This window comes from Rousettus aegyptiacus, unplaced genomic scaffold (assembly GCF_014176215.1).
Source record: "Rousettus aegyptiacus isolate mRouAeg1 unplaced genomic scaffold, mRouAeg1.p scaffold_m13_p_2, whole genome shotgun sequence".
In the NCBI taxonomy this organism is placed as follows: Eukaryota; Metazoa; Chordata; class Mammalia; order Chiroptera; family Pteropodidae; genus Rousettus; species Rousettus aegyptiacus.
The window spans coordinates 100,972,168-100,999,039 of record NW_023416295.1 but is presented as its reverse complement, the minus strand read 5'-3'; the positions used below and the strand labels follow the sequence as shown (position 1 = coordinate 100,999,039).

The 26,872-nt window shown below is 33.9% G+C and overlaps 1 protein-coding gene across 4 annotated transcripts; it reads right to left on the bottom strand.

Moving 5' to 3' along the window:
- Positions 1-26,872, bottom strand: KERA (keratocan). Of its 4 annotated transcripts, none has more exons than XM_016160509.2 (4): positions 26,182-26,872; positions 6,609-6,659; positions 4,260-5,153; positions 1-438 (listed from the first exon to the last, which is right to left on the bottom strand). In XM_016160509.2, the coding sequence occupies exons 3-4, from the start codon at positions 5,143-5,145 to the stop codon at positions 266-268; spliced, it is 1,059 nt and encodes a 352-aa protein (XP_016015995.2). In that variant the 5' UTR covers positions 5,146-5,153; positions 6,609-6,659; positions 26,182-26,872; the 3' UTR covers positions 1-265. The 4 variants fall into 4 exon arrangements, with proteins under 4 accessions (XP_016015995.2, XP_016015997.2, XP_016015994.2 ...); XM_016160511.2 differs by lacking the exon at positions 26,182-26,872 and adding an exon at positions 6,833-7,140; XM_016160508.2 differs by lacking the exon at positions 26,182-26,872 and having other exon boundaries at positions 6,609-7,140.

The following is a 26,872-nucleotide window of genomic DNA, read 5'->3' as shown; positions in this document are numbered from 1 at the left end:
TAATCTGTGAAAGAGACAAAAAAGAACTATCTTTGAGTTGATAAACTATCTTCACTCTGTGTCTGTTTTATTTACTGAAAAAGTAGGTTGTTCTACATATTATTAGTGAAAGTATCTTTGAGTAGAAAAAATTAGCTGCACAGATGAAAATGGTGGCCGAGAGCAATTGGAAATGTGACTTTTGTCTTAAACCTATGAATGTTATCCAAATTTTATATCAGAAATATTAGCTTATTAAACTAATTTTAGATTGGTAGAGATGTCTTTAAATAATGACAGTCTGAAGGAGCCTGAAGCAGGTCATTAGATCCATTGGGATTGGTAATTTGATTTCATTTCCATCCAGACGGAGGTAGCTCAGATGAGGTCCATAACGGAAGGAATCCTGGTCTGCAGGCCATGCGGTAGGGGTAGGACATATTACAGAGACGTTCACATCTAGGGACACAAAGATAGCATGAATAAATGAATTGGAACACAAGAGACTAGAGGAGGAAAGACCAAAAATCTATTACAACAGTCTTATGGAGGGCCAGTCTTATGATCTATGGAAGTGGTAGAGATGCAAACCATTTTTGTGTTAAGCTAGGCATTGTTCATATTCATTTTATAAAAATAATTCAGAAAAAATGGGCACCATGTATAGTCTTCACACTCCATATTCCGCTAAACTTAGTAGCGAGCACGAGAAAGGAAACATTTTTAAAAGTTGTGATGGAAACGATGAGATAAGGCATGCTTAGATTACTATGGAATGAGCCTTGTAAGATTTAGGGCATTAAAGGTGGAGAAAATGGTTCAGCAGCACAGGTTCTGAAAGAAGAGGTGAATGAACAGATGGATGTATAGGTGGAAAATCAGTCTATTAGAGAAAGTACTTGAAAATTATCTTAAAAATACCAAATTTCAAATTGATAGTGTGTGATAAGTTTTGTTTAAGTACAATTAACATAAATGTACATACGTAATGCTTATTGAAAATAACCTTGATCTTCATACTTAAGTGTATTTAATTGGAAATGAAACATTTGCCAAGAATCGAATTACAAAGAATTCAAGCCAGGAAATATCCCATCAGCCCCTTCAGATGGTTAGGATGTGAGAAATAGTTCACCTGCCTTGGATCAGAGCCCTTGACATCAATAATTATATTGAGATTTAGGAGCATTAAGGAGAGACGGCCTATTAAACTAGCAAAATTCAGAGACATGTGCATAATAGCTGATCTCAACCGTGAATTTGAATATTGTTTTTAAATCTCATTTTGAAACTATTTCTTCCTTAGAAGATGAGACCCATGCAACTTGGGCGATGCCCTTCTTTGCATCTTGTTGCCATATACAGATTTATACTGTATTGATGGATTTTATACTTTCAGTGATGTTGTGTTGCTATGATCTTATACCATTTTGTGAGTTGCACTAGCTAAAAATAATGACTCATATTTGTTAACAGTTGTGTAAATAAAGGTGTTCCCCCCCCCCCCCACATACATTACCACCTTATCATTATACAGACTTCATCAGGTAATATTATTACTCTCCCCAGCTGGGTACTGTGGGAATAGTGGTTTAAAAAAGGAGAGTAAAGCACACAAAATATTTCAGCAATATCTTGGAGTCTAGCCTGTTCTTTTTCTACTGCACGATCTCTCTAGGAGGCAAGGGACCCTCGAGAGATTATATCCCTTCTATGTGCTATCTCCTTAGTCGTGTTACTTTAATGCCCCCTTAATCAATGAATGTGCAACAAAAGGAATGTAAAAAAGTGTTCTAAATTTATATATTTATAAATTAATTATGGCGTTTCTGAGAGGCTACCTAGAAGTAAATTATTTGAATACATATCATTTTGCCAAATTTAAAGTTCCTTAAGGTGTTCAGAAGAAATAAATGTGTTGCCACAATTTTGCATAAGAAAGGTTTACTGCCTTGTAAATTCTGAGAACTCTTCCTATAAAAGGTTCGTTTCTTGGAAACCACTTTATTAACAACTAGAGTAGATTTTGTGGCCAGAAGAACAAGTACTTTAACAGTTATAACACAGTGTGATATAATGGTGAGCCAATAATTCTAGCCAGAGAAATACTTATTTTAAATTTATTTTCTTGGAACATACAAATAATCGAGCTTGATATCCACATTAAGAAGCAGATAGATTTATCTTTGTTGATGTTGTTGGTACTAAAATTATTCTTACCTGTATTGATAGAAATATTTCTTAAGATTTTAGTCTCAGAATTGAAGAAAAGTGTTCTGCAATTATCCTGTATGAGTTGGAAAAAATTACTTAAAATGAGAAGCTCTGTGCTCAGGCCCTGGCTATTATATTCATTCTTTGTTCTTGGTAAATATTCTCCCCTAGTTGAGCCTCAGTTTCTCTTTCTTTGGAAATTACTAATAATAGCATACAAGGCTCTTTGGAAGATAATTTGTGGTTCTCAAACTGTGGTCCTTGGACCAGCAGCATCAACTGTCTACCTCAGAACAAGATGGTTCGCTGCACTGCAGACCTCCAGGTGATTTTGATGCATCCTAAAATCTGAAAACAACTAAAAATAGAAGTATATGAGGGAACACTTTGGAAAAACTCCAAAACATGAGTAAAAAAAGTAGAGTCCTATTTTTCTTTTTATAACTTTATATAATAATGTAAGTACCCAGCAAATGTGCCCACTTTGTGTTGAAATTTGCAACTTCACTCATAAACACCCTCATTATCAAATTCTTAGGGGAATTCCTAATTCAAAAACAGAAATCTATATGGAATCACTTTAAATTAACTTCCCACATCAAATATTTATGTGGTCATTCTTGTCAAATAAGGAATATAACTATATCAGCACAGAATTTTCATCAGGAAAATATTGTATATACTTAGGTCAATATTGGCTGTTGTACTATTTGGTTTAGTGAAACATATTCAGCTATTAACATTTTCTTTTCTGTTGCATCTTTTCCTTTTGACTGCAGGATAAAACAAACAAACAAACAATGTCTCATCACCAAGGAAAAATAACTGCTGCGTCAGCAACCTGCTTATTACTTCCTGGATTTTATGCTCAAGGATGCTGTTAGAAAATCAAACAAATCTTGAATAACTGAGAAGTATGCAGTAGAAAATTGTGTATTTTCATAAATGGGACGTTTATGTGATTATATATGTAAAAAAATTTAGTGAATAATAATTGGTAGTACAACCTTCTGACAATTATCTGTGCTATTTTTGTCCTACAAACCATCTGATATATTCTCACCTTAGGAATGTATTTTCTGAGGCTGCCCAGGAGATGTCTCCTTAAGATTGCCTTCCTAAAGGGCTTGTGCTGGAATTGAGGATGGATGGATAGGTGACAAGCTGATACCAACATCCCCGTGGCTGCACCAAGATGTTGTCCACTTCCCTACCAGGGTCAGCCTGGTCTCAGGAAAAATTGTGAAAGTGCTAAGTTTGCCTTTAATGTCTCCATCCTCTTTCTATAACTACATCTTCCCTTGATGGCACCTTTGCCTTCAAGGCACTTTGCACTCATCTTACTCTCCCTTATTGGAAGCTATTTTCAAAGAAGGTGAAGGTATTCTACCTTGCTGATTGCCATTAGTTCTAAGGAGTTTTCAAATTCCCAGGGCATTTGTTTCCATTTAAGTTGAGCAAAAACTTAAACTACAGTGTTAGTTCCCAATACATGGTCCCCAGAACAGCAGTCTCAGCGTCATCATGAAAAGTCTCTGGTCTCACCTAGACTGACTCAATTAGACACTGTGAGGTAGAATCACCAGTCTGTGCACACTAAAATTTAAGAAACCCACTGACTTAAAGCCGAACCTCTAATTAGAATGATTTTAGAAATTAGTTGTACTGTAGTTTTGAGGACAAACGTGTCTTCTTGATATCTCCTAAATGATATTCCTTTTGTTACTATTAATGAGGTTGTTTGTACCCGGAACACCTCAAATCTACCCAGTGAGGCAGAAATGTTGGAAACTCCTCAGAGTTAAAGAAGATAAAAATATTCAGTTTCTCCAAGAAGCTCTCTGTGGATCACTAAAGTCCACTTTTCAATCTGCAATTTGATGATTGGGACCTCTCGATTCATCAAGATTATCTGTAAATAGATAAAACGTAATACTGAAAATTGAAAATACACTTTGAAAAATCTAAGGGCATATTAGTTGGGGGGGGGGGGTAAACAGAAGATATAGAATGAATGTAATGACCATAAATGTTTTGGTCAAAGACACACCCTGACAGTTACTTACTTTTAATTTTGTTATGATCAAGGTGAAGATGTTGCAGATGAGCATTGATTCGGGGGACCTTCGTGAGTTGATTGTGAGAGAGCTGAAGGTCTAAAATTGATGATACGTCAAAACCACTTGAAGGGAGACCTGCATCTGATAATTTATTGTGGTTTAGTCTCAGGAAGGCCACTTTAGGAATTACATTAAAATAATTTTCTGGTATTCCTTCAATTGAATTGTTGTCTAAAAACAGTTGCATTGTATTGGCTGGTAATCTTGGTGGCATATTCCTCAGGGCGTTCTTGGCCATATTTAACTGCATGAGATTCTTAAGTCCCTTAAAAGTGTCTCTTTGAAAGGCATTGTCTAATAGTTTATTGTGTTGTAGGTCAAGAAGAGTCAGGTTCTCCAGATTGCTGAAGGTCCCTTGAGGAATTCTGGATACCTTGTTTCTAGCTAATTGTAATTGTTCTAAACTTCTTGGCAAGGGAGAAGGTACCTCCTCTAGCTCATTATCTTCCAAAAATAAGAAAAGTAGCTTCTTTAGTTGGCTCAGGGCTCCTTTTTCAATTCCATAATTGGTTATTTTGTTCTTGTTTAGATTGATCCATCTCAGTTGGGTAGCATTCTCAAATGGCTTCTCAGGAATGGTTTCTATCAGGTTGTTTTCAAGATAAAGATACCAGATCCTTGAAGGAATAGCAGGGATTTCTTTGAGACCTCGATTTTCACAGTATAAAGCAGTAGGAAAACTGGGGGGACAGAAACATTCCCTAGGGCAATCTAAGTCTTCCACAGTCCAGTCCTCTGGATCATGTACCTCATAGACCTGTCTCACAGTTCGAGTCCATACAGAATCTGTTATGAATACTGCCCAAATGATGAAACAGATTGTGGTTGCCATTATAGTATCTAGAATAAGGGATACAACTGTTAGATGTTGAAGATCTTGATATTTAGAGAATTGTATGCACTCAAGTGATCAGTAAATATTGCTTCTTTGAGGGAAAGGTAAATGCATATCAATATTTTATATATAGCTATCAATTAATATCCATTTATTTAGTAGGCACAATATGCAAAGCATTTGCAAACACTGAAACTTAAACTTACTCAACAATTTGAAGCTTTCTGGTTTTAACCTAAATACAATGAAAACTGAAAACTGGGAAGCAAATTTTAGGAGCTCTGAATGCTTTTCCATATCAAGCTATTTAATACAAGAAAATTAAATGAAACCTGAAGTTAAATACAAGAATACAAAAAAGTAACCTTTAAATAATTCAAAAATCCGAGTTGTTCCTAGGAAGTAGGCATATGCTTTTACTTTTACTCTTAAATGAGCAGAACATCTGGATGAGATTTCCCAGGCTGTTTGTCCCTTGAACCAAAGAAAGAGTGATCAAAGAACATTTTAGCAGTTTGTTGTGAGGAAGGCTTTAAGATCTGAAGAAAAATGTGTTATTAATCTCTTACTCTTTTGCTCAACTTCTTAGGTAAGTATTACTTTGGGGTGCGGAGAGACACTTTTAATATTATAAGTACAAAGTCAAGTTGTTCAGCCAAGAAATTTACATTATGAACTTTATACATATGTAGCAATTAGGTTAATAATGTATTCAGCTATGGCTTTACTATGGTCGATAAGAAACAAAACAAAACAAAACGAGGAACATGTTTAGAAGGCAGGTAGAGCTCCATATTTTCAGTATGGCTGCTAATAAAGAATAGATTAGCACTTACTGATAAATGATACATCTAAAAAACATAAACCCTTCTCATCGAATATTAAGACTATGAGTACAATAAACTATTTTAATGGAAAAAACCATATTTTTATGTGTATGTATACATACACATATACATATACATATATATGTAGCAATGAGGTAAATAATGTATTCAACTATGGCCTTACTATGGTTGATAAGAAACAAAACAAAACAAAGAACTTGTTTATACACATATACCTATATATGTGTGTTTGTGTGTGTGTGTGTGTGTGTGTGTGTAACAGTAACATTCAACCAATGCACATTTAGTTCAACTGCTTTATAAATGGAGACTGAATAAATTTTACTGATCCCTTAGGAAAAAGATAAAATCAATATCATTTATGAAATGCTGATCTCTCTATTTGCCACTAAATTGGGGGCAATGACAAGTGCAGAACTGCTTCCGCAAGCTGTCAAATTTCCTACAACTGCAGACTGCTGCACTGGTCATCTTCCAAAGGAGACACATTAAAATATTCCTTTTTTTTTTCGGAAGAATTTGTTTTTGTTTTAATTATTGAAGCAGTAACCCTACTTCAGAGGAATCAGAGCTTCGAATTCTTAGCTTTTTAAAAAGTGAAAAATAGTTTACCTTGCTGTCCAGGAATATACCGTAGAGTCTTGTGTCTGGGTCTGAAGTTTGCTAACAGTAAGTTAAAGAAAAAGAAAAAAAAAACTTTGACTAAAGCAATTTGTTTTCATTTCATACTGTCAAGTCTCCTATGAGAAAAAAATAAAACCTACTTTGACCAGTCACCATGAACAACTTTGGATGTATTTTTTCCACTTTTGACAGGGCTGCAGAAGCTCGCTTACCTCAGTTTTCTTGGATCTTCTTCTCCCCTCTCTATTGGTCACTGCTCATTCACAGGAATGGATTGATCCAGGCTCTACTGCTGTGTTTTATGAATCCTCCCTAATATATATGCATCAGTAGTTCCAACTTTAACCCCTACAACAACCACCGCATTTCAGTACCTAGGCAGCACAGCACAAGAAGTTCTGACTTAAATCTCAAGAACCTACAAGAAAAGGGCAATTTTTCACTCTGAATTCACAGTTTCAAAGATTTTGTAATGTACTGATATCTAGACTTAATCTATCAGCAGGTAACTTAAGGCAGTTTTGGTTTCAAATGTAACAAAAGTTTTTAAAAAATTTTTTTCTAGAAGATCTTTTTAAAAATGAATACAAAGAAATAAAGGCCAATGACTTCTGTTTATATAGAACTATATACATATATTTTTCTCATATAAAACAGATTCTGGAATTCTATTTAGATATATTTTGTTCGATTAAGAGAAAAAGAGAAAAATATTAAAATGAAATCTGGAAAGCTATATCTGATGTTGGCACTAAAGATAGTGTTAGACTCAGTTTTATAGAAATATTTTTTGTATCTTTATTTCCTACTGAGAGTTTTATTCCAAATACTTTTTAAAATAATTTTTTCTCACTATAATAAATATTTTGCATTTAATTCACTACATGACATTCTGTCTCATTGCTATTTTTTTTTAACACATAAGCTTAAGATAATGTCTTCTAGTTCTTTTATTTGAGGAAAGAAATTGTTATGCCTTTTGATGAAAGATGCTAATAAAAGAAACCTTATTTTCTGACATTCTATTCATTGTAATTATTTTGTTTTTTTCAAAATCTGTCTTATTCTGGGATCAGGAAGCTTAATTTATATGACTCATTCAACACTAGTCACATAAAAATTATCAAAGATAGAGCACAGGAAAGAGGAGAGAGCATTGGGTTCAAAGGACTGTTTCTGAGTCATCTGCCTCTTCCCTCCTAAACATTAGCATGTCAATTAGAGCTCAGTTTGTCATTTGCAAAATAGTAATGGCCCTAGTTTGCCGTAAATAATTATGGGATTGTAAACTTTTATTTAGTATTAGCCACACACTCTCGACTGGGAAATGAATTCAAGTTTAAGAATATTTATAGACAGATCTCATTGAGACGTGATCTCTCCATAGCTTTACAGATATACTTATATTATATTTCAAGAAAAAAAAAATCAAACGTTATCTGCTTTCTCACAATGATGTCTCTCTACTGCATCCTTTTCTTTTCTCTTTCTTCTTTTTCTAAATCCTCAGGATATAAACAACAGATGATCCTCTAATCTGCACAAATCTCCTCCCTTCGGCAACTCTCTTTTTTCTTAATTTTCTTTTTTAGGAAAACTTATTTAGCTTATTTCTTAATATTATTATACAAATGCTCTTACATGTTCATTGTAGGGACATTAGCATAGTATACTGGCTGCCTTTATTCTTCATTTCCTGTTCACCATTCCATCCATGATCTACCCATCAAAATATGGCTACTTATCCCTCTGCTTCCCTAAAATTGCTCTGACAAAATCAGCAATGATCTTTATATTTACTAATATGTTGAAGTCTATTAATTTTTAACTGACTTGACTTGTGACTCTTGAGCATGCTGACCCTCTTCTTTAATTAAATGTTTCTCTTAGTGTCTCTGACATCATTCTTTCTTATTTTTCCTCCCCTTTTCTCTCTGTCTATATCTTGAAGCTCTCCGTTTTCTCTGAAGTGTTTTTTTAAAGTGTTTCAAACATTTAAAGGTTTTTGAGATTCTTCCCTCTGTTCTGGGCTCTTTTTGCTGTATACATATTTCCTGTGCTATTTCGTGATTTTAACTATTCCTTCTATTATGATAACTCCTGAGTATCTCTCACCAATCAGCTTATGGAAGAAGACTTTCCCCCCAATGTATATATATCCCTGCTTTCTAGAAATTTTCTTTGCATGTCTCAGAGGCATATATCTAAAATAGAATTTACTGTCTCCCTTTAGTTGTAACTGCTTTTGTCATTTTATATTTTTGAATCATACTATCATTTTATTCAGTCTCCTAAACCAGAAATCTGGAAGTCATTCTTACTCTTCCTTCTCATTTTGTGAGCATATGATAACAATCACATTTTAAGGAACTTAGGAGACAGGATATAAATAAAAACGACCATCTACAATGCTTGCCAGCTTTGGTAACGTTGTTTCCAGACTAAAATCACAGGATATTTTTCCACTGTTAGTATAATCTTTATCTATATTTTGAATTTTTTTTTTTAACAATCTAATCTAACTTCCTATGATTACTGATTTCTGAAGAATGGAGATTTAAACTCTTCATTAGAACTGCTTTAATGGAAGTTCCATAAATTAAATTAAGATGGCGGTGAGAATGTCTGTTATGCTTTGTAAGAAAAAATGAAAGACTGCCAAATCTTATCTGACTCTGCTAAGATGGAGAAAGGAGGTGTAGGGTGTAATGATGTGGCTTTGGCATTGTCTCTCTAATAACAGATTGATATTTTAGAAGTCCATGGAGTTTTTGATATAGTAAATAGTCAAATAAAAAAGTAAATAAATATTTACTCAATGAATAAATGAACAAATAAAATACATAAAGCATAAATATCACTATAATATTCATGAGTTTTTGATCAGCATAACTATATAAATAGAAACATAGCGGAGAACCTTAGATATATGGTAAAAAAAATATGAATTAGAGTTTTCTTTAGACAACTTACTAGTTGTTTGAGCTTACACAGGCTATTTAAGCATTATGAGCCTACGTTTACCCATAATGCACCTGCCCTGACTGCTAGGAAGTGTTTTAAAAGTCAAATAAAATAATGAAAGTGAACACGTTAGAAAAGCGTAAAAAATTTTCATAGTAAAAAAAGCTAAAGCTCAAGGAGGACTTATAAATCATCTCTTCAAACTCTTTCATTTTAATATCAGAAAAATGAGGTGCAGAAATTCCTTTTGGCTGAGAATGTGATAGTGGGCACCTGGGCTTACCTGAGAAAACTCTTTCTGGAAAACTGAGGTGGGGTTAACTTGTTGTGTTGTTATTTTAAACCCTATTCCTCTTTTTAACTGTTTCCTCTTTGCTTATCTTGCTTCTCCTTTCTATTAATAGAGAAGCTATTTTGATAAATTGTCTTAGTCTGAGGAGTTTATCTTGTTACATTGCCGAATGAAGATCATTGACATTTTAAAAGAGAAGGCAAAGCGTGAGAATATAAATGACAGAACCCTAGTAGGATTTCAAATTTGTTGGAATATGTGTCTGACACATCTATTTTAGTTAGCTGTGATTGGACTGCTTAGTTGCTTCCAGGAATTTTGTTTTGTACAATTGACCAGAATTTTAAGAGAAAAATTGTCTTTTAATATATTGATTTCAGCCTTGTTTTGACTAAACCCTGTCAAATAATTTAGAAATATAAAAGAAATCCTCTAAAATATATATTGACACACATATTAATATACCTTGTTTAAAAATTGTCATAATAATACATTTAAAATATAGTAATAACTCATTTGAAAACTGATCATGAAGTAGCAATCGCCACCTCATACATTTCAGTGTAAGTCCCACTCCCAAGAGGTTATTATTTTCAATTCTATTATAGATTTCTTTTAGTATTTACTTTAATATTCTTGCTTGTCTTCTTTTTGACTTATAAATTTTAAATATTTATTATTTTCTCATTAGATAGGGATTTAGCACACTTGCTTAGTCCTACTCCTTACCTTACCTGAAGCGTGATTCCCTTAGATTACACCTAATGCATGTATATCACAAATTTTGATTAGTCACTGCATACATTATTATGCAATATAAATATTGTTCTAAAATAGTAAAAAAAATTTTAATTTTTTATTATACCACATTTATATACTACATAAAGCTATATATAGTATTTTCTATATACATATATATATAAATATTTCACTAATATTTTTCAAAATCTCAACTAGAATTGTAAAATCATTTTGAAAAAATTTTAGCACCCAGTGAGTAGGGGCGACGTAGTATGCTGTTTAAAAGGCAGACCTGGGGGTGGCTCCATAGTGTAGTGGATAGCACGTCTGCTTTACACACAGATTAGGCTAGATAGATTGGACTATATTGAGTTTTTGGGCAGCAAATATCAAATTGTGGTTCAGCCTCCCCTTGTGTCTAGTTTCTCAAAAGGATAATAAGCATTTGGTCGATATAACATGCCCTTGCTTTGGAAAGCTAGGATTTTATTTTCTTATTAAGACTTACTACACACAGCATATAGTGACCCAATCTACCTCACACTATTTAAATATTATTTAATGTGATGAGTGAGAAGTCGTGAGGTCACTGTGACCTCAACTACCTGGAGAGCCTCTTTTTGCCATGAGACAAACAAATCTTACAACTTCTCAGCTCCAGACTCATATGCAGTAATATGTGGCCTCCAAAATGTGAAGAAACTCTCCTTGTTCTTAGTGCTAATGGATACATGATTCAGCAATTTGTTCTTGTCAATGCCAAGCTGATCGAGAAAGGAAGGATTTGGGTGGTGGATGCCTAGTCGGAAGACTGCTCAAGGGGCCAACACGAGAATGAAACAGCAGGCACTAACTTTATTGCAGGGAGCATGCGCTTCTGCTTCTGCTCTTCTTCTGCCTCCTAGCGGACCACATGGGCTCCACACATATCAGAGTACAATAGTGGCATTCAGCTACACATGCATGATACAATATTATAAATTATGTTTACATATTTTAGGCGCAGGATAGTGTAGCCCTACTATATTAATGTAACGTTCTAAACCCAGGGTCCTATTCCTAGCCGTGAGCCTGGATCACAGCCAGACCTGGGACCAGCTAGGCCTGGGACCCACAATCCTCACTTTGAAGAGATAGCCCGACTTTTCCTAGACCCGAAACCCTTATAATACATCAATGACTCGGCAGTCCTATGATCTTCCATTATATTTGTCTTGAATGCTCTGGCATCCAAGTGCCTAAGCAGTATATCCAATAAGATTTACCCTCTAGATAGTATCACGTGTTTCGTGAACTGGTAATCTCTCTGACTAAAATGTGACACAAAGCCAGGGAGTTAATACAATCCAGAAACAGTATAGCAAATTTCTATTGCTGTTCCTGTCTGGTGAAAGAAAGCAGACTGCTCCTAGCAATTTCGTTTGCTGAAATAGAGGAAAAAGACATTATTCAGGTCAATTGCTTCATAAAAGGGACTAAGAGCTATAATGATTTGGACCACATAAGAAACAGCAGTTGCAATAGGAGCTGCCATCTAATTAAAGTTTGGAAAATCCATTTTTATTCTCTAAAACTATTCTTCCATCACCAAACACTAGATTTAAATGGAAATAGGAGACTCATTAAACCTGCATATTTCATCACTGAAGGTGGTGCTAATATTTCTGATTATTTTATTGAAGTGGTATTACTGTTAATTTCATTTTTTTGTAGGGGTAGAAAACACTGCAATTTTCCGCTTGGCCTTTCCAATCAGAAAAGTCCTTCCTTCACGGGTTACAGAGCCAGTGTGAGAAATCTATCACTTTCTGAGATCATCTATTCCAACTATACATACAAGAACTTGAGAAACACATATGAGCAGGACATGAGCTAGATAAAAGTAAATTTTCCATTGCCATCTTAACACCAAAATGCCCTCACTAGTGACTGTAGAAGTGCCCTGTCTCCAGGAATTAGTTTGATTTCAAAACCACATTTTCTTCCTTAGGGCACAGTTACTCTGTAATGACTTCTGGTTCTTTTAGGGGAAGACTAAGTTAAAAAATATATATCACACATTTGTGATACCATTGCAAGATACTTATTTAAGACAAGATAACCTTTCTTGCATTCTGTTAGCTCTAGGTCCATGGTTTGACTGAAGTTTAAAAATTCAGTGAATACATTCTGCATTATATGTCATAATGGTTCATCCAAGGCCCTCATAAAACAGTTCTGGAGGGATTTTAACTTTATAAATCAAATAGCTTCATGGAGGACTTTACATCTTTTTCATTATCAGAAATCTAACTTCCAATTGGCCATTAAGTTCTGTTTGGATCAGATTATTCTGACTTTATGCTGATCCTTATACCTATTACTGTGAAAAGTGCCTATTTTACTCATTGATAACTAAATGATGCTAAATTTCTTTCACTCTAGATTTGTCCTCACTCCCTGAAATGAGGGAATCAATTTTCATTGCTAGACTTTTCACCAGCAACCCATGATCATTACTAGTTTCTTAAAGATGCTGGTACTTCCATCCTTAATATACGCATCAATGCTTGGCGAAGGTGAATGTATAGATATACATGATAGATCTGTAGAATCCAGTTTTGTGATTTTTTTTTATTTGTGCCTTTATAATATATGAAAGGATCAATTTTATTTAATGTATGCTTTTGCTGAGCTCCATTTTGTGATGTATTCCAGCAAACCATCAGACAGATTCCCAGTTGCTTAAACTAATTTAATAAATCCTGAATCTCTAGAAAGACACTCAAAAAAACTAAATTCAGCCTAACCTAATATTATCGGTCTCTCTCCTAGATTAAGTACCCTCAGAATCTCTTTCCAAATATTTAGCTTATGCAAGTTAGGAAATTCCTGTAGTTTGACTATATTTTAATTCCTAGATTTTACTTTCTAATTGATACCCTATTGCTACCTCTTATTATAGGTTAAGAATCATTGAAGATTAAGAGAAATCGGTATGAAAAAAATGAAGTTCCTTTTAAAGTTAATATTTGAGTTGAAGGAGTAACAGCATCTTTAAAAAAGTAAGAATAGCTTTACAGGTTAGGGAAAGTGGGGCTTTTAGCAAGCAAATGGGGTTCAGTGGGGTTGCAGATCATAGGTACTCCCACTAGTCTGGACTTTATTGTATTCCAGTTCTTGGGGGGCTCTGTTTTCAGATAAATTCTCGAACTTTTTATAAAAAGACTATTTGACAAGATAAATTCCAATTCAGATTTTTGTTTCTCATTTTAGCTTTTTCATCATGCAATGGAAAGAAAAAAGACCTTTACCTTTAAAAAAAAAATAATTTCATAAAGCCCCTATATTCCAAGCCCTAAATTTGGGCTAAGAATTTAGGGAGTTGAGCTTGCTATACTCTCATTTCCAGATGTTTAGTGGTCCTTTAGTGGTAACCACTCTGCCCTTTAATCCTGTTTCATGTACTTCACATTTTTCTTTGATAATAGCTATATGGTCTCTCAAAACATAACCCTCAAGAGGTATGTCATTTCAGGTAACTACAAATGATACATTTGATTTTTGTGGGTCACTCTGTTCCAGACATACTTTCAAAGTTTTAATTGCTATGTACCTAAGCTATGTAGATAATCAATCTTACATTTCCCCACATTTCCAATAATCCAATGTTAGTAATGGATTTCTAGTATCTATATATTTGCCAACCAGGATCCTAGACTACAAACACCAAATAACCCTTCTGGATGTTTTAACCAAAAAATGATTTCTTCGAAGATGATATATGGGATTACATAAATGAGAGGAAGCTGGAAGACTGGACTTGAAAAACAAGCATAAAACAAGGAGATCCTTAGAAAATAGAAATAATCTGGCCAGCCATTACTACAGCACATCACTAGAACCAGAGGGGCCCTCTGACAGCTTTCACTGGAGAACCTTTCTTGGGGCTGCCGAAGATAAATTCTAAACCAGAAACGGACATCTATTTGGCTAGGTCTACCACGAGCTCCACCCTGGGCTTTATGAGTGTAGGGAGAGAAGAGATACTTAGGGGCTACTAGGTCCCACTAAGATACAATCAAGGGCAGTTCCCTACATGAAGGAAAAGGGTTTGAAGTTGCAGCAGATAAAAAAGACAAAAGATGTCTTTTACCTGGGGATATATAATTGCTCAATTAACAGATTAAACTTGATATTTTTTGGCATAGGAATTTTCTTCGCAATTTGCTTTTTGCTTACCTCAGGACCAGGGTTCTCTCAAAGGAGCCCCATCCTGCATTCATAGGTAAGGCTGTAGCTTTACTAGAATTTTGCAGTTTTTCTGAGTTTAGTTTTATACTTTCACTACAGGCCTTGCTTCTAATGTTTCCTCTACCAGAAATCCTCTTACAACCCATCCGTCCATAGAACACAAATTCAAATAAAACACTTCTTCCTCCATAAAGGCTTTCAGTATTTCCTGTTCCCCACCTGTAGAAATAAGTATATGCTCCTATTTGAAACTACTCTAACCAATGTATGTTCAAATAATTCCAACTAAAACAATTTGTGGTTGTTTTTATACCTGCCTTCTGGTTCCTTGATGTAAGGCATTTTTTTTTTCCTGCTTTTTAATTCTTTTTTGATTGACCAATATTGTGCTAGTATATCATCGATGCTTAATAGATGCCTATGTGATGAAGAAGAGGGATTAAATTTGGTCAATAGCTCTCATAGCCCTTTTAGTCAACCAATCATTAACTCTTTAACAAGATAATATTAAGCTACCCATTCCCTTGAATTTTAAGCATCTAATTTTTCAATCTTTTCTCTATTGTGAGAATTGGTTATAAAACATTATTTAACATTGTTAATTATCATATTTATCATTTATTTTCATAGAAATTTTCAGTCCTGCTGATTGTACCTGCTCTCTGGAATTGGATATTCCAATTAATTACTTCCATATAAATAAGTTGTCCTTTTTTTTTATTTTGTTAAATCCTACTTCTTAAGACTTTTAGGATAAAAATCATCCTTGAATAGGGACTTTTTATATTTTCCTCAAAATTTAAAATATATTAACAAAATAGTTTTAAATAAAAACATTGCTGTTCCCATTGGAAGGTAAAATTGTTTTACTTTTTAAAGGACAGCTAAAGATGATATGTAAATTAAATGCTTAACACTGACATCAGCTACCTGCAGGATTGCGGCGGGATCTGGAGGGAGCACAATGGTTTGGGAGGGCTCTACAGTCACATGCCTAACTAGCCATGACTTTGGGTGATTCACCTAATCGTCTTCATTAGTAAATTTGAGGCAACAGTCTCACCTACCTTATTGGTTGTTCTGAAAATTGGGCATAATTCAATATGTAAAACATGTAGAACAACTGCAATCATGAAAGTTTAGCTTTTAATATTAATACTATCAAAAGGGCTAAGAGAGTCAGAAAGCTAGAAGAAAAAAAGTCTAATTAGAATTAAAAAGAATTCTGTGCAACTTAACAATATCAGGAAACTGGGATTCTGTTTGTTTATTTAGCAAGACTTCAAGTGCATATGCTTGTGTTAATTGTCCATAAAGACCTCTACAGTGTTTTATTACTATTTTGCATTTTTTCACTATTCACCTTTCTTGTATTAATTCCTGTTATATTGTACTTTTTATATGAATGCATTTAAATTTAAATAAATATTATTGGTTATCTCTCTTTGTTTTTTTTTTAACCAACAATTTATTTCTATAATTCAGCCTTGCAATGTGCACATGTTATCCACTACTTCTAACTGAGAAACTGTCTTTTTCTTAAGGAGATATTCTTTGAAAAATAGCTAGGATATTGTATAACAATGTTCTTTTCATTTTTCTTTCTGGAATAGTCATTCATGTTCCTGGATAGAAACCACAGCCATAGTTTCCATATTCATAATTTTGGATAAAATACTTTTTTTTTTAATTCAAAAGATGTCATTCCTAATTCAGATATTAAGAAAGAAATTATCTAAGAAACTATGAAGAAAAAATTGTTCGGTGCTATTGTATGGTCACAATAGCTAAAGTCTTGAAGAAGTATAACACAAACCTACTTTTCTTGTGTGTAATTCTTGAATAAAATCAAGTAAAATATGTTTGTTATTCTATGTTTGTTGCCAATGTATAGTAATAGAGATTCCAGGAACCACTAGGAATTTCATTTTTTGAATCTGAATAAATAAGCTGCACTGATGGTAATACAATTAACCTTTCTTCACCCTCTATCTGCTAAATTAGGGAAGCAGAAATAAAGTGATTGCAAATGTATTAAGAAAGCTTCAATCGATGCCTTTTCTTTATCCAAGTTTTTTTTCTAAGACACTTGCTAGTAGTAAAAAAAAAAAAATCACAAATATTAACCTGTTAGAATTAAACTATTTTTCACAATTTTGTATATAGTGTAATTTAGTCCTCCCCACCCCGCCCTGGTGCATATACAAATAGAGTACTATTTAGATGAACAAAAGAAAGAAAGAAAGAAAAAACAGGAAACAGAATCCATGTGATTCAGGGTCAAGAAACAAAGAATTTTAATTTAGTTAAATTTTAGTACCAATTACTTGTCAGTGTTCAATGTTTCAGAAAGTTCATGGAGGATAAAGATTTTGAAATGGTAACCATCTTAGTAACTTACTTTTCTTGTAATTAATTTAGCATTTAATGGTAATAACCATTGGCCTTAACATAAGTTATTATTTGGTAAAGAAAAACAATGTGAAAGATTTTAATAGAAAGCAATATTGGGGAAAATTTTTAATTATATGACACCGGAGCACATCTTTAAGCAGAGAAATGTCACAATATTTCAGTTCTAGATCAATATTAACTCATTAACGATCATTTACAAATAACCAGACATAACTTGCTAAATATTATAAAAGACACAAGTGATATAGCAGACTCTGCCTCAGAGTTCATAAGAACTCATGTCAAACCACTTCCCTGTTCATTCACCTGTTGCTCAGTCTCCCAAAGACTGATCTTTTATTAAACAACAACAACAACAACAATAACAACAACCACTCAAAATCACTGTCCTCTAATTTGTGTTTAAGGATATTATGAAATAATTGTAAGCATAAGTACAAAATGGGCACTAGAGTTTTAGAAGAGTTTGGAACAAATCCTCCCTGAAACAATTATTACATTTTGTTATTAAAATATTACACAATCAAAACATTTTGCTAAATCCAATTTGAATTGTTGTGTTTCCACACATTTGACTTTTATACTATGAAGATCCCATGGAATGATACCTACAACATCATTTTAACTATGTCTGTCTGTTGATTCTGCAGATCTTATTTGTAGAATCCTTAACATTTCACACTCTGTGTGTGTATGTGTGTGTGTGTGTGTGTGTGTGTCTGTGGTTGTTTTTGCTAAAGATGGGTTTGTCTCACTGAACCAGCAAAGAAAGATAAAGATCAAGTTAAAATTTTATGGAAACTTACAGTTTGCAATTCTACCTGGGAAACATGATTAGCTGGGCCACATGAGACAGTATCAAAGGACTGTCTGAAACCCTTTGAAATGGTCTTAGCACACTGAAATCAAACTCAACACTTTAACAAAAGGACTGATACACATTGAGTTTTCAAAATATCTTTTTCCTTGCTTCCTCAAACTACAAAAAAGTATCTTTACATTTAGCTGAAATTTTGAAGTGAGTTCAAGCATTTTGTTTATAAAAAAAAAAAAAAAAAAAAAAACTACATCCAAAATGACATGATTCTTATTTTCTTCTTTATGTATTTTCCATTGTAGTCAAAGTTATTCTTCCATCTGCTTGGAATTTGACTAAAGAGAATTGTTAAAGAAAAAAGTGAAGAGGAAAATGGAACAAGCATACACATTTTATAGAAAAGAATTCTTGTAAAGCAAAGCAATTGGAACCTAAAGTGACTTGGCCAGGAGTACTTGCCACTAAACATTTTTCTCCCTTGGGTAGAGAATTGCAGACTTTATTTGAAATACTAGAAATCTAAAAAGAGTTGGCCATATATTCCACTATACATTTCATAAATTTCTCCCAAGCCAAACAACTTAATTCCAAATATTTTCAGCCAAAAGACAATAAATATTTTCACTATTAAATTCATTTTTAAGTGCTCAAAAATACCTCCAACTTGTCAGCTTTATGTTGACAACTCACTCTTTACACACATTTCTAAGATTTTATCTCAAATTCATAAACTTTAAGAAAGAATATGTGAATTCTTTGGCTTTTTAAAGTCCTTTAATAGCCAACTAATTGCATTGCTTTTAACATATTTATTCTATTACTATTAGGGAAAATACCCCAAAGTAACTTTACATATACACCTTACTCTTGTAATTCTTAGAAGAATGATGATTTAAATTCAGATTTCAAATATAATGTATTTTATAAATAATACAAGATATTTTATTTTATTTTATTCTATTCTATTCTATTTTATTATTTTATTTTATTTTATTTCATTTTATTTTATTTTATTTTATTTTATTTTATTTTATTTTATTTCATTTTATTTTATTTTATTTTATTTTATTTTATTTTATTTTATTTTATTTTATTTTATTTTATTTATTTTAATCTACCTCCTCCATTCCGCTCTATAACCACTAAACTATTGTCAGTGTCCATGAGTCTCTGCTTGTTTGTCATGCTCATTTGTTACTTGCAGTTTTATATCTCACATATAAGTGAAATCATATGGTTCTCAACTCCTTCTGAGATATGTCATTTAGCATGATAATCCCAAGATCCATCCATGTTGTCGCAAATAGTAGTATTTCATCTTCTCTTATGGCTGAGTAATATTCCATTGTATATATGTACCACATCTTCTTTATCCAATCGTCTATCGAGGGACATTTCCATTGTTTCCATGTCTTGGCCATTGTGAATAATGCTGCTATAAACATTAGGGTGCATATATCTTTACAAATAAATGTGTTTTTTTTTCTTTTATTCTTTAAAAAGACTTTTTTGAAAGCACATTTTAAAATGATGATTTCTTCTAGAATCTTTCAATATACTTTTAATTCCCTTACCTAAGTGAATCCTAAATTTTAGAATCATCCAGGGAGCTTGTCAAAATGTCATATTCTTAAGTTTTAGAGATTCTGAGTTAGTGGGCTTGAGATAGAGTTCAGGATGATGCTGATTCAGATTGTTGAAATGACGCTCTAGACAAGTTTGCTCTCTCTCTCTCTTTTTTTTTTTAAAATTAGATTTTGATTCCTGATCTCAACCACTGTCTTTTCTGTTGTGCTTCTTGGCAGAGCACAGCTGCAGCAGACACAGAGTGTAAGTTGGCTTTTTTTTTTTTTTTTAAGCTATATTATAGCCTATCGTTAAGGAGTTATTTAAGCTTAAAGTGCAGAGAATGGCATAGAATTTCACTCTGTCACCTCTGAAATATAGCCTTGTTGTTCTTTAGAATTTTGAACTTTCCATAGCCTATGAGAAGGGATAGGAAAATAGAGAAACCTTGAATTTACATTCTGCCAATTGGCTACTATGTCATTGTGGGGACTGTAACAAAAAACCTGCATCATTTTCTTTCCATTTTCACCAGATGGAATCTATCATAACGATGCATTTTAGAGGCCCTCTGGGATGGGTGGGGTGTGCTGTGGACAAACTGTCAGCTCCAGTGTTGACAGGATCCCTATCTGCAGGCATTGCATCTATTCCTGTAGAACTTTTAAACGTCATTGCAAAATGTATAGTCTTTACCATTAATTCATTTTACTCATTCTTTTCTTATCCTGAGCTTATTCTCTAGGCATAGAAAAAGGAAACTCTTCTTTTCCCAACTGGTCTAGCACAACAGATGTTCAGGCATATTTAGCAGGCTTCAACTGCAGGTGGGAAGCCCGAATCCTCCAAGCCTAGCACACTTTCCGACAGTTGTTATCCTGTCATTATTTGAATACATGGAGACAAACACCTCTTCTGTAGAACTCCTGTTTTGAGTGGGTGGATAAAAAGTGCATAAACAAGCTTAACATAAAATGCCAAGGAATATATGGCATGCGGCAGTGGTAAATGTCATCAGGGTTAGATGAAGAAAAGGAAGGAAAAAAAAGAAATAAGGGGAGAGGAAGCAGGGGAAGAAGAAATTAATGAGAAAGGGGGCAATTTGATCTCATTAAAGTAGACAATCATGACTTGACTAAAAAAGCGGCATTTAAATCCCCCCTAATGCATTTGGGTATGGGCATGAGAAAATATGACATATTAAGAATAGCGAGTGGTCAGGCTGGGTCTAAAAGGGGCATCATTAGAATGATTGCTGATGAACACCTCACTAGATATTGTATTAGGGTAATCAGTATTTAGCCAAGTGAAAGTTATCTAGGACATAAAATAAGAGTTCATGGGAGCTAGCGAGCATTATACAACACAGATTATATTGAGCATCTCAGGATTTCATTATGAAAGACAAGCTCTTCTTTTTCTTTAAAACTTTAGGCTAAGTGATGATAGAGAGTCAAATTTCTTGGCTGTGGTAGGTGTTTTTAATGAAATGGTGCTTGATATTAAAACTTGTCAATAATGTTCATCTTAATTAAAAATCTGCAACCTTCATAATACTTGAGAACAATTAGAGCTACATCATGTTTTACAAATTAGGTAGATGATTTCATATGCTTTTGATAGAAATTCTCACCTTTTTTGAATTATATATATATATATATATATATTTTTTTTTTTTCCAAGAAGTTTCTACAAGGATCAGCTCCATGAGAAATAAGGAGAGAGCTGGGGTGGAGAATGGGGAGGTGGTGCCAAGAGATAAAGATTTCAGTTTAAAAGGAATAAACTAATGATAAGAAATGTCCCTCACATCAGAACTTATTAAAAAATCTGTGGGCTTTTGGTAATGTTTGAACATATTTCTTTTATTTCTCCAACCTAATCATTTAAGACTAAGTTACAAAATTTTCTTTACTCTCTAGTCAAAAACATACAAAAAATAAGCCAGAGTAATCTCTGAAATACAAGGGTTTTTAAGAAAGATTTTACAGGTGTTACATTTTCCTCCTCTTCAGTTATAGTTTAGCTTCCAGGAAAGAAATACATATCTTATTAAAACTGGCTTCAATGCCACAATTTACTGATATTATTATGGTTCTTGTAAGAAAGGGGAAAAAAGCATTATAGAGGATCATCCAAAAACAAAAGAAAAAGATTTTGGCTATCTAAAATTTATGCATATTTGATTTACACCAATATAAACTTATTTTATTTCTTTGGATAGAATGTTCTAGCATACTTTTAAAAAAGAATGTGAGGAAACCTGATGGATTACATGTGGAATAAGGAATGTGGACTTCATCATGTTATTTCTGTTTGCTGTAGTTTCTTGACGTTTGCTTTTTCTCTTGACTAATCGATTTCTAGTATCTACAGACAAAAAGATATTGAGTGAAGCCAAGACCAAAGGCTCAAGTTGTCTCTATACTGACCTACATTCCATTTCTTTTCTCCACTCCAGGCATCTGGAGAATAAATGCACTGAAGTCAAGTCCATACAAATGCAAATTTCTTTGAGACACATTCCTTCACCCCCAATGTTACTCCATAACAATACCAGCCCACATGTAAAACATCATTTTTCCTAGATTAGAGTCAGACATCAGAGGCCAACAACACTGAAGGTAGCCTGATTTTTTCCATGCCTACATCTAAATTTTGATTTTTCTATTTTATACTATTAGAAAGATAAGATGGTGAGCCCTAGGCATATGTCTGCCAAGGAAAATTTTATCTTGTATCATCCTACAAATTTGTCAGCTAGCCTAAAGTCAAAATAACAAGCAAAAGTGGTCTTGTGGAAAAGTGAGAGACAGAGACAGAGACAGAAAAATAATGAAGGAGAGGAAGGGGGAGGTGGAAGGGAAGGGAGGAGAGGAGAGAACTTATTAAGGAACTCAAATTCCTGAGTAAGCAAAATAAAACATGCCCCAACAATTTAGTCTCATAAATGTCTCCATACCCAATAAATATTTGCTAAGTGACATATATGTGTCAGGAACTATTCTAGGTCCTGGAGACGGAGTGTTAGAAATAAAAGACTAAAACATATGCTTCCATGGAACTTATATTCTCTTGGGGTAAACCAATAATAAGAAAATATAAATAAATAAAAAATATATATTAAGTGCTAACAAGTGCAGGGAGTGGGATTAGATGTGTGAAGAGACTTCGAGAATTAGTCAAGGGAATGTGAGCAAGGTGACATTTTATAAGGGTCAGAGGGTGGCAAATAATCCCCAATCAACTTAGGTTCTTTGAGTTATAACCAAAATCAACTTGGGCTAATGTAAAACATTAAGGGATATATATTAAAAGATACCAGGGTTATTTGTATAAATAATAAAAAAAAAGAAAACAAAAAAGCAGATATGTAACAAACAAACAAAAATAGAACAAACAAATAAATACTTTACAGTTTTAAGAAGAAACTACCAAAGAGACATTCATGGGCTTCTACCCTAAGAGCTGATAGACCTCACCTTTAGTTTGCTGCCTTGGGAGGACAGTCATCTCTGTGCCTCCTTCGGAGTTTTTATATTCCTAAGGGAGAGAATATTACTGAATTATCTCGGGTCATAATAAAATCAACTATGACCAAGTGAGGCAGAGGAAGTATATTATAGAGGTGAGGAGTTTCTGTAGGAGGGAGGGCATTGGAAAAAAGTGGGTAGTATGGACCAGGCCTTTGAATTAAGGAAAACAAGGAACCAATTTGTATCTATAAAACTGGGTAACCTGATTTTTTCTTAAGAGCATAAAAATGAGGAAAAGCCTAGGGGTTATTTTCTTCCTGGGCATTTTCTTCTTGGTTATTTTCTTCCTCTAAGTGTCTTTGGGCAGCTTTCAGGTAGGATAAGGTTATTTTAGATTGACCAGACCATCTGGAAATCATAGACCATAGAGAGATTATGAAAGGGGCAATAACACAGAATGAGTCAAAGACCAACTTTGTTTTCTTTACAGGATGGCATATGACTAGCCCTGCTTTCTGCAACTGCCTAGGTTACCTGTGTCTGTGTTTCTTGCTCATCAAGGAGACCTGATAGTAAGAATACTGAAATAAACAATAAGACACTTGATGATCCCAAAATCTAGCTCCGTAACCTTGAAGCAGTTAAAAAGCACAGACTCTTATACCCTAAAAGACTAAGGGCTCATTTAGTACAGTGTTCTTGACTTATGTATGAGGATGCGGAAGATCAGAGAAATCAGCATTTATCCATATACTTAGTGGCACAAACATGACTGAAACCCAGGCCTCTTTGCTCCCCACTGAGTATTCTTTCTGCCTGTATGAAGCCACCTACTTTGCCAGGAAACCCTGTTTTATTTCCTTCTTTTCAAAAATGAGTATTAATATCTATATAAAAGACTAATGTTCACAGTGTTTTGGATAAGACAGGTCTGGGTTTAAGTGTTAGCTGAAGAGCTTATCTGTGTGAAATTTGGCTTGCTAATATAAATTTTCTGAGCCTCAGATTTCTGGTTTATGAAATAGGGATAGGTTCTACCTCATGGAACTCTTGTAATTTTTAAAGGAGATGATTGTATGAGTTTTGAGTAAAACTGTTAATAATTTTTTAAAAATAGACTACTTTGGTTTGTATACATCAAATTATTTATTTTATTAATGTTGCTTATTTTTATTACTATAGCTTACATGGTCCTTGGTGAAGAAAAAGAAGAAGGAGAAGAAGAAAACCAGGAGAAGGAAAAAAGAAGAGGAAAAACAAGAAGACAGGAGGAGGGGGTGAGGAGCCACCATCAAAGCTTGCATTTCAGATGAATAATCAAACCTTCCACTCTAAAGTTGAGATGGAAAGATACAGGAGACAGGGATTCTTTTATTTTAAGCTAAATATTCTCATCCTCTCAGGGAGATGCTGGACTCATGCTTTTGGAATTTGCCTATCTAATGCTTCGACTCTACAGGTGCTGGATGAGTTTACTTGAGAAACAAAGAAAGCATTTTACTTCTACAGAAAAATAATTATTTGCAACCTGGCAGAGTGCTGCCTGATACTTCATCTCTAAGGAGAGAATTAGATACAGTTTAGAAAAAAACACACAGATGAAAGACTTCTCTGGTACTGAGTGTAGAGACTTTTATCATGGTTACAAATAGCAATGAAGTATACCTCCAGGCGCTTTTTCAAAGTCTAAGTGAAATCTAATTCCACTCATTTCTTATATCTGGGGAAGGATAAAGAAAGGCTAGAGATAAAGCAAACTCAGAATGGTTGTCTTATTTGAAACTGAGAATGTGTAAAAATATATCTATTGCAAAAAGATAAGCTAAAATTGCTCTAGAGTTACTTTCTGGCATTCCTTAGGCTTACTTTTAGGTATTTTTAAAATGCTATTATTTTTTAGCTTAATAACTCAAAGAGTGAATAAAGTAAATAGAACACAGTAAATGGTTCTTAGGGGGAGGAAAAGTACAACCCTAGAAATACCAAATAATGCTAGCAATAGTCGAGGAAACGTCAACCTTAGTAACAGCTGAAATAACTATGAAAATGGTTGGGAACTAGGAGTGAGAGGTAGTTCTCAACATTATAGATGTCATGAAATTCTCCCCCAAGGGTCTTTTAAAATCCATATCTGAAAAATAACTTATGTGGGTCTTATGTGGGTTTGTCATCTTCTGAGACTATGGTGATTTGTTTGCATCAATGTCAGTCTTTTCTACTAAAATCTTAAATGTCCGCTAGGCAACGTGTCTCATTGAAATGATCGAAATTGTGATGCTTAAGCCATGACCAACACATTTTACTTCTTTAATTAAAAAAAAAAATCCTTCTTTAAGCAAATCTTGGTTAAGGATTTGGAGAACTTCCTGACATTTTAAAAGCTAAAGCATTTGAATACCTTTATGTATCCTAATAGTCATCAAGCCATTGTAATTTCCATCTTAGGTAAACAGAGGTCCTTATTTTTGTAGTCCAATAAAAGTTTAACACTAAAACTAAAATTAAGAGAATTGTACTCAGGGCAAAAGGCCATTTAAAAAAATTGAAGTAAAACCTTTATCCCTGAAATTTTTATGGGGAAATGCCAAGAAACAGAAATGAAAAGCCAGATGGAAATTCTTTTTCTTGCCAGGGAGTTGACAAATTTGAAAAGTGACTGCAAAATCTTGGAAAGTTTAACTAACCAAAGAGAAGAAAGGCTATGTTCCTATCAACAAAATGCTCAGGTCCCATGAGAATGACCCAGATGTTCAGTCTATATATTTGCCTGGGGAATAGAACAACTGAAAAGAATGAACACTGGCCAAGCACTAGGACAAATGATCTCTGCAGTCCTCCTCCTCATCTTTTCACAGCAATATTTAAAACAAATTGATGTAGAGTGGGAATCCACATGATACCAAAATGAAAATAAAATACCAGAAGATCTCTGTGTTAGGTCACTTCAAGTCAAAAGTTTTACAAGTCTATGAAAAACATTAGCAAGAAAGTTTCTTTTGTAATTATCCAGCCCAAGTCTTTCAATGACATATTGGCCCATGAAACAGAACAACTCACCCAAGAATGACCTCTGGAAATCTGCTAGGAACAATGTTGCAAGCAGTTGAGAAGACAGCCTTCGGACTCAATCTTTATAGAGACCCCTAAATAGTTATTTTGAGATATTAGAGGTTAGTACATCAACTTATAAATATTTAGGTGGCACGATTCAATCCATAACAGGGAGTAGAGAGGAAGCAGAAAGATTGATTAGAGACCACTAAGTTTGTTCAGGTGAGGTTACCTAAAGCTTGCACAGGGGAAGTAGAAGTGGAGATGGGGGGAGAAATAGACAAATTTGGGATACATTTTGGTGGCATGTTAATTAGAAATTGCTGATGAACTGATTGTGAGTTATGAGAATAAGAGAAAAGCAAAGATGCTCTCTAATTTTTTGTCTTGAGAAATCTCATTTATTCATTGTACAACTCTTGGCAAGTTACCTTTTCTCTTCATTCTCTAGTTTCTTCATTTGTAAATGGATCTATTTAATGCATAGGGATGTTGACAAGATAAAATCTGTCAAAATAAGTGTGAAGTAATGAAATATACGTGTTAGATGTCTTCTCTTGAGGGGCGATACATTTGTGAGATTTATTTTTTTAAATAACAATGACATTCAAGGATACAACATCCAGTTCAAGAAGTAGATCGTCCTCTCTGTGTCTATTTCCTTGCTCCTCTGCTGTCCTGCTGGCCGCTCCCACTA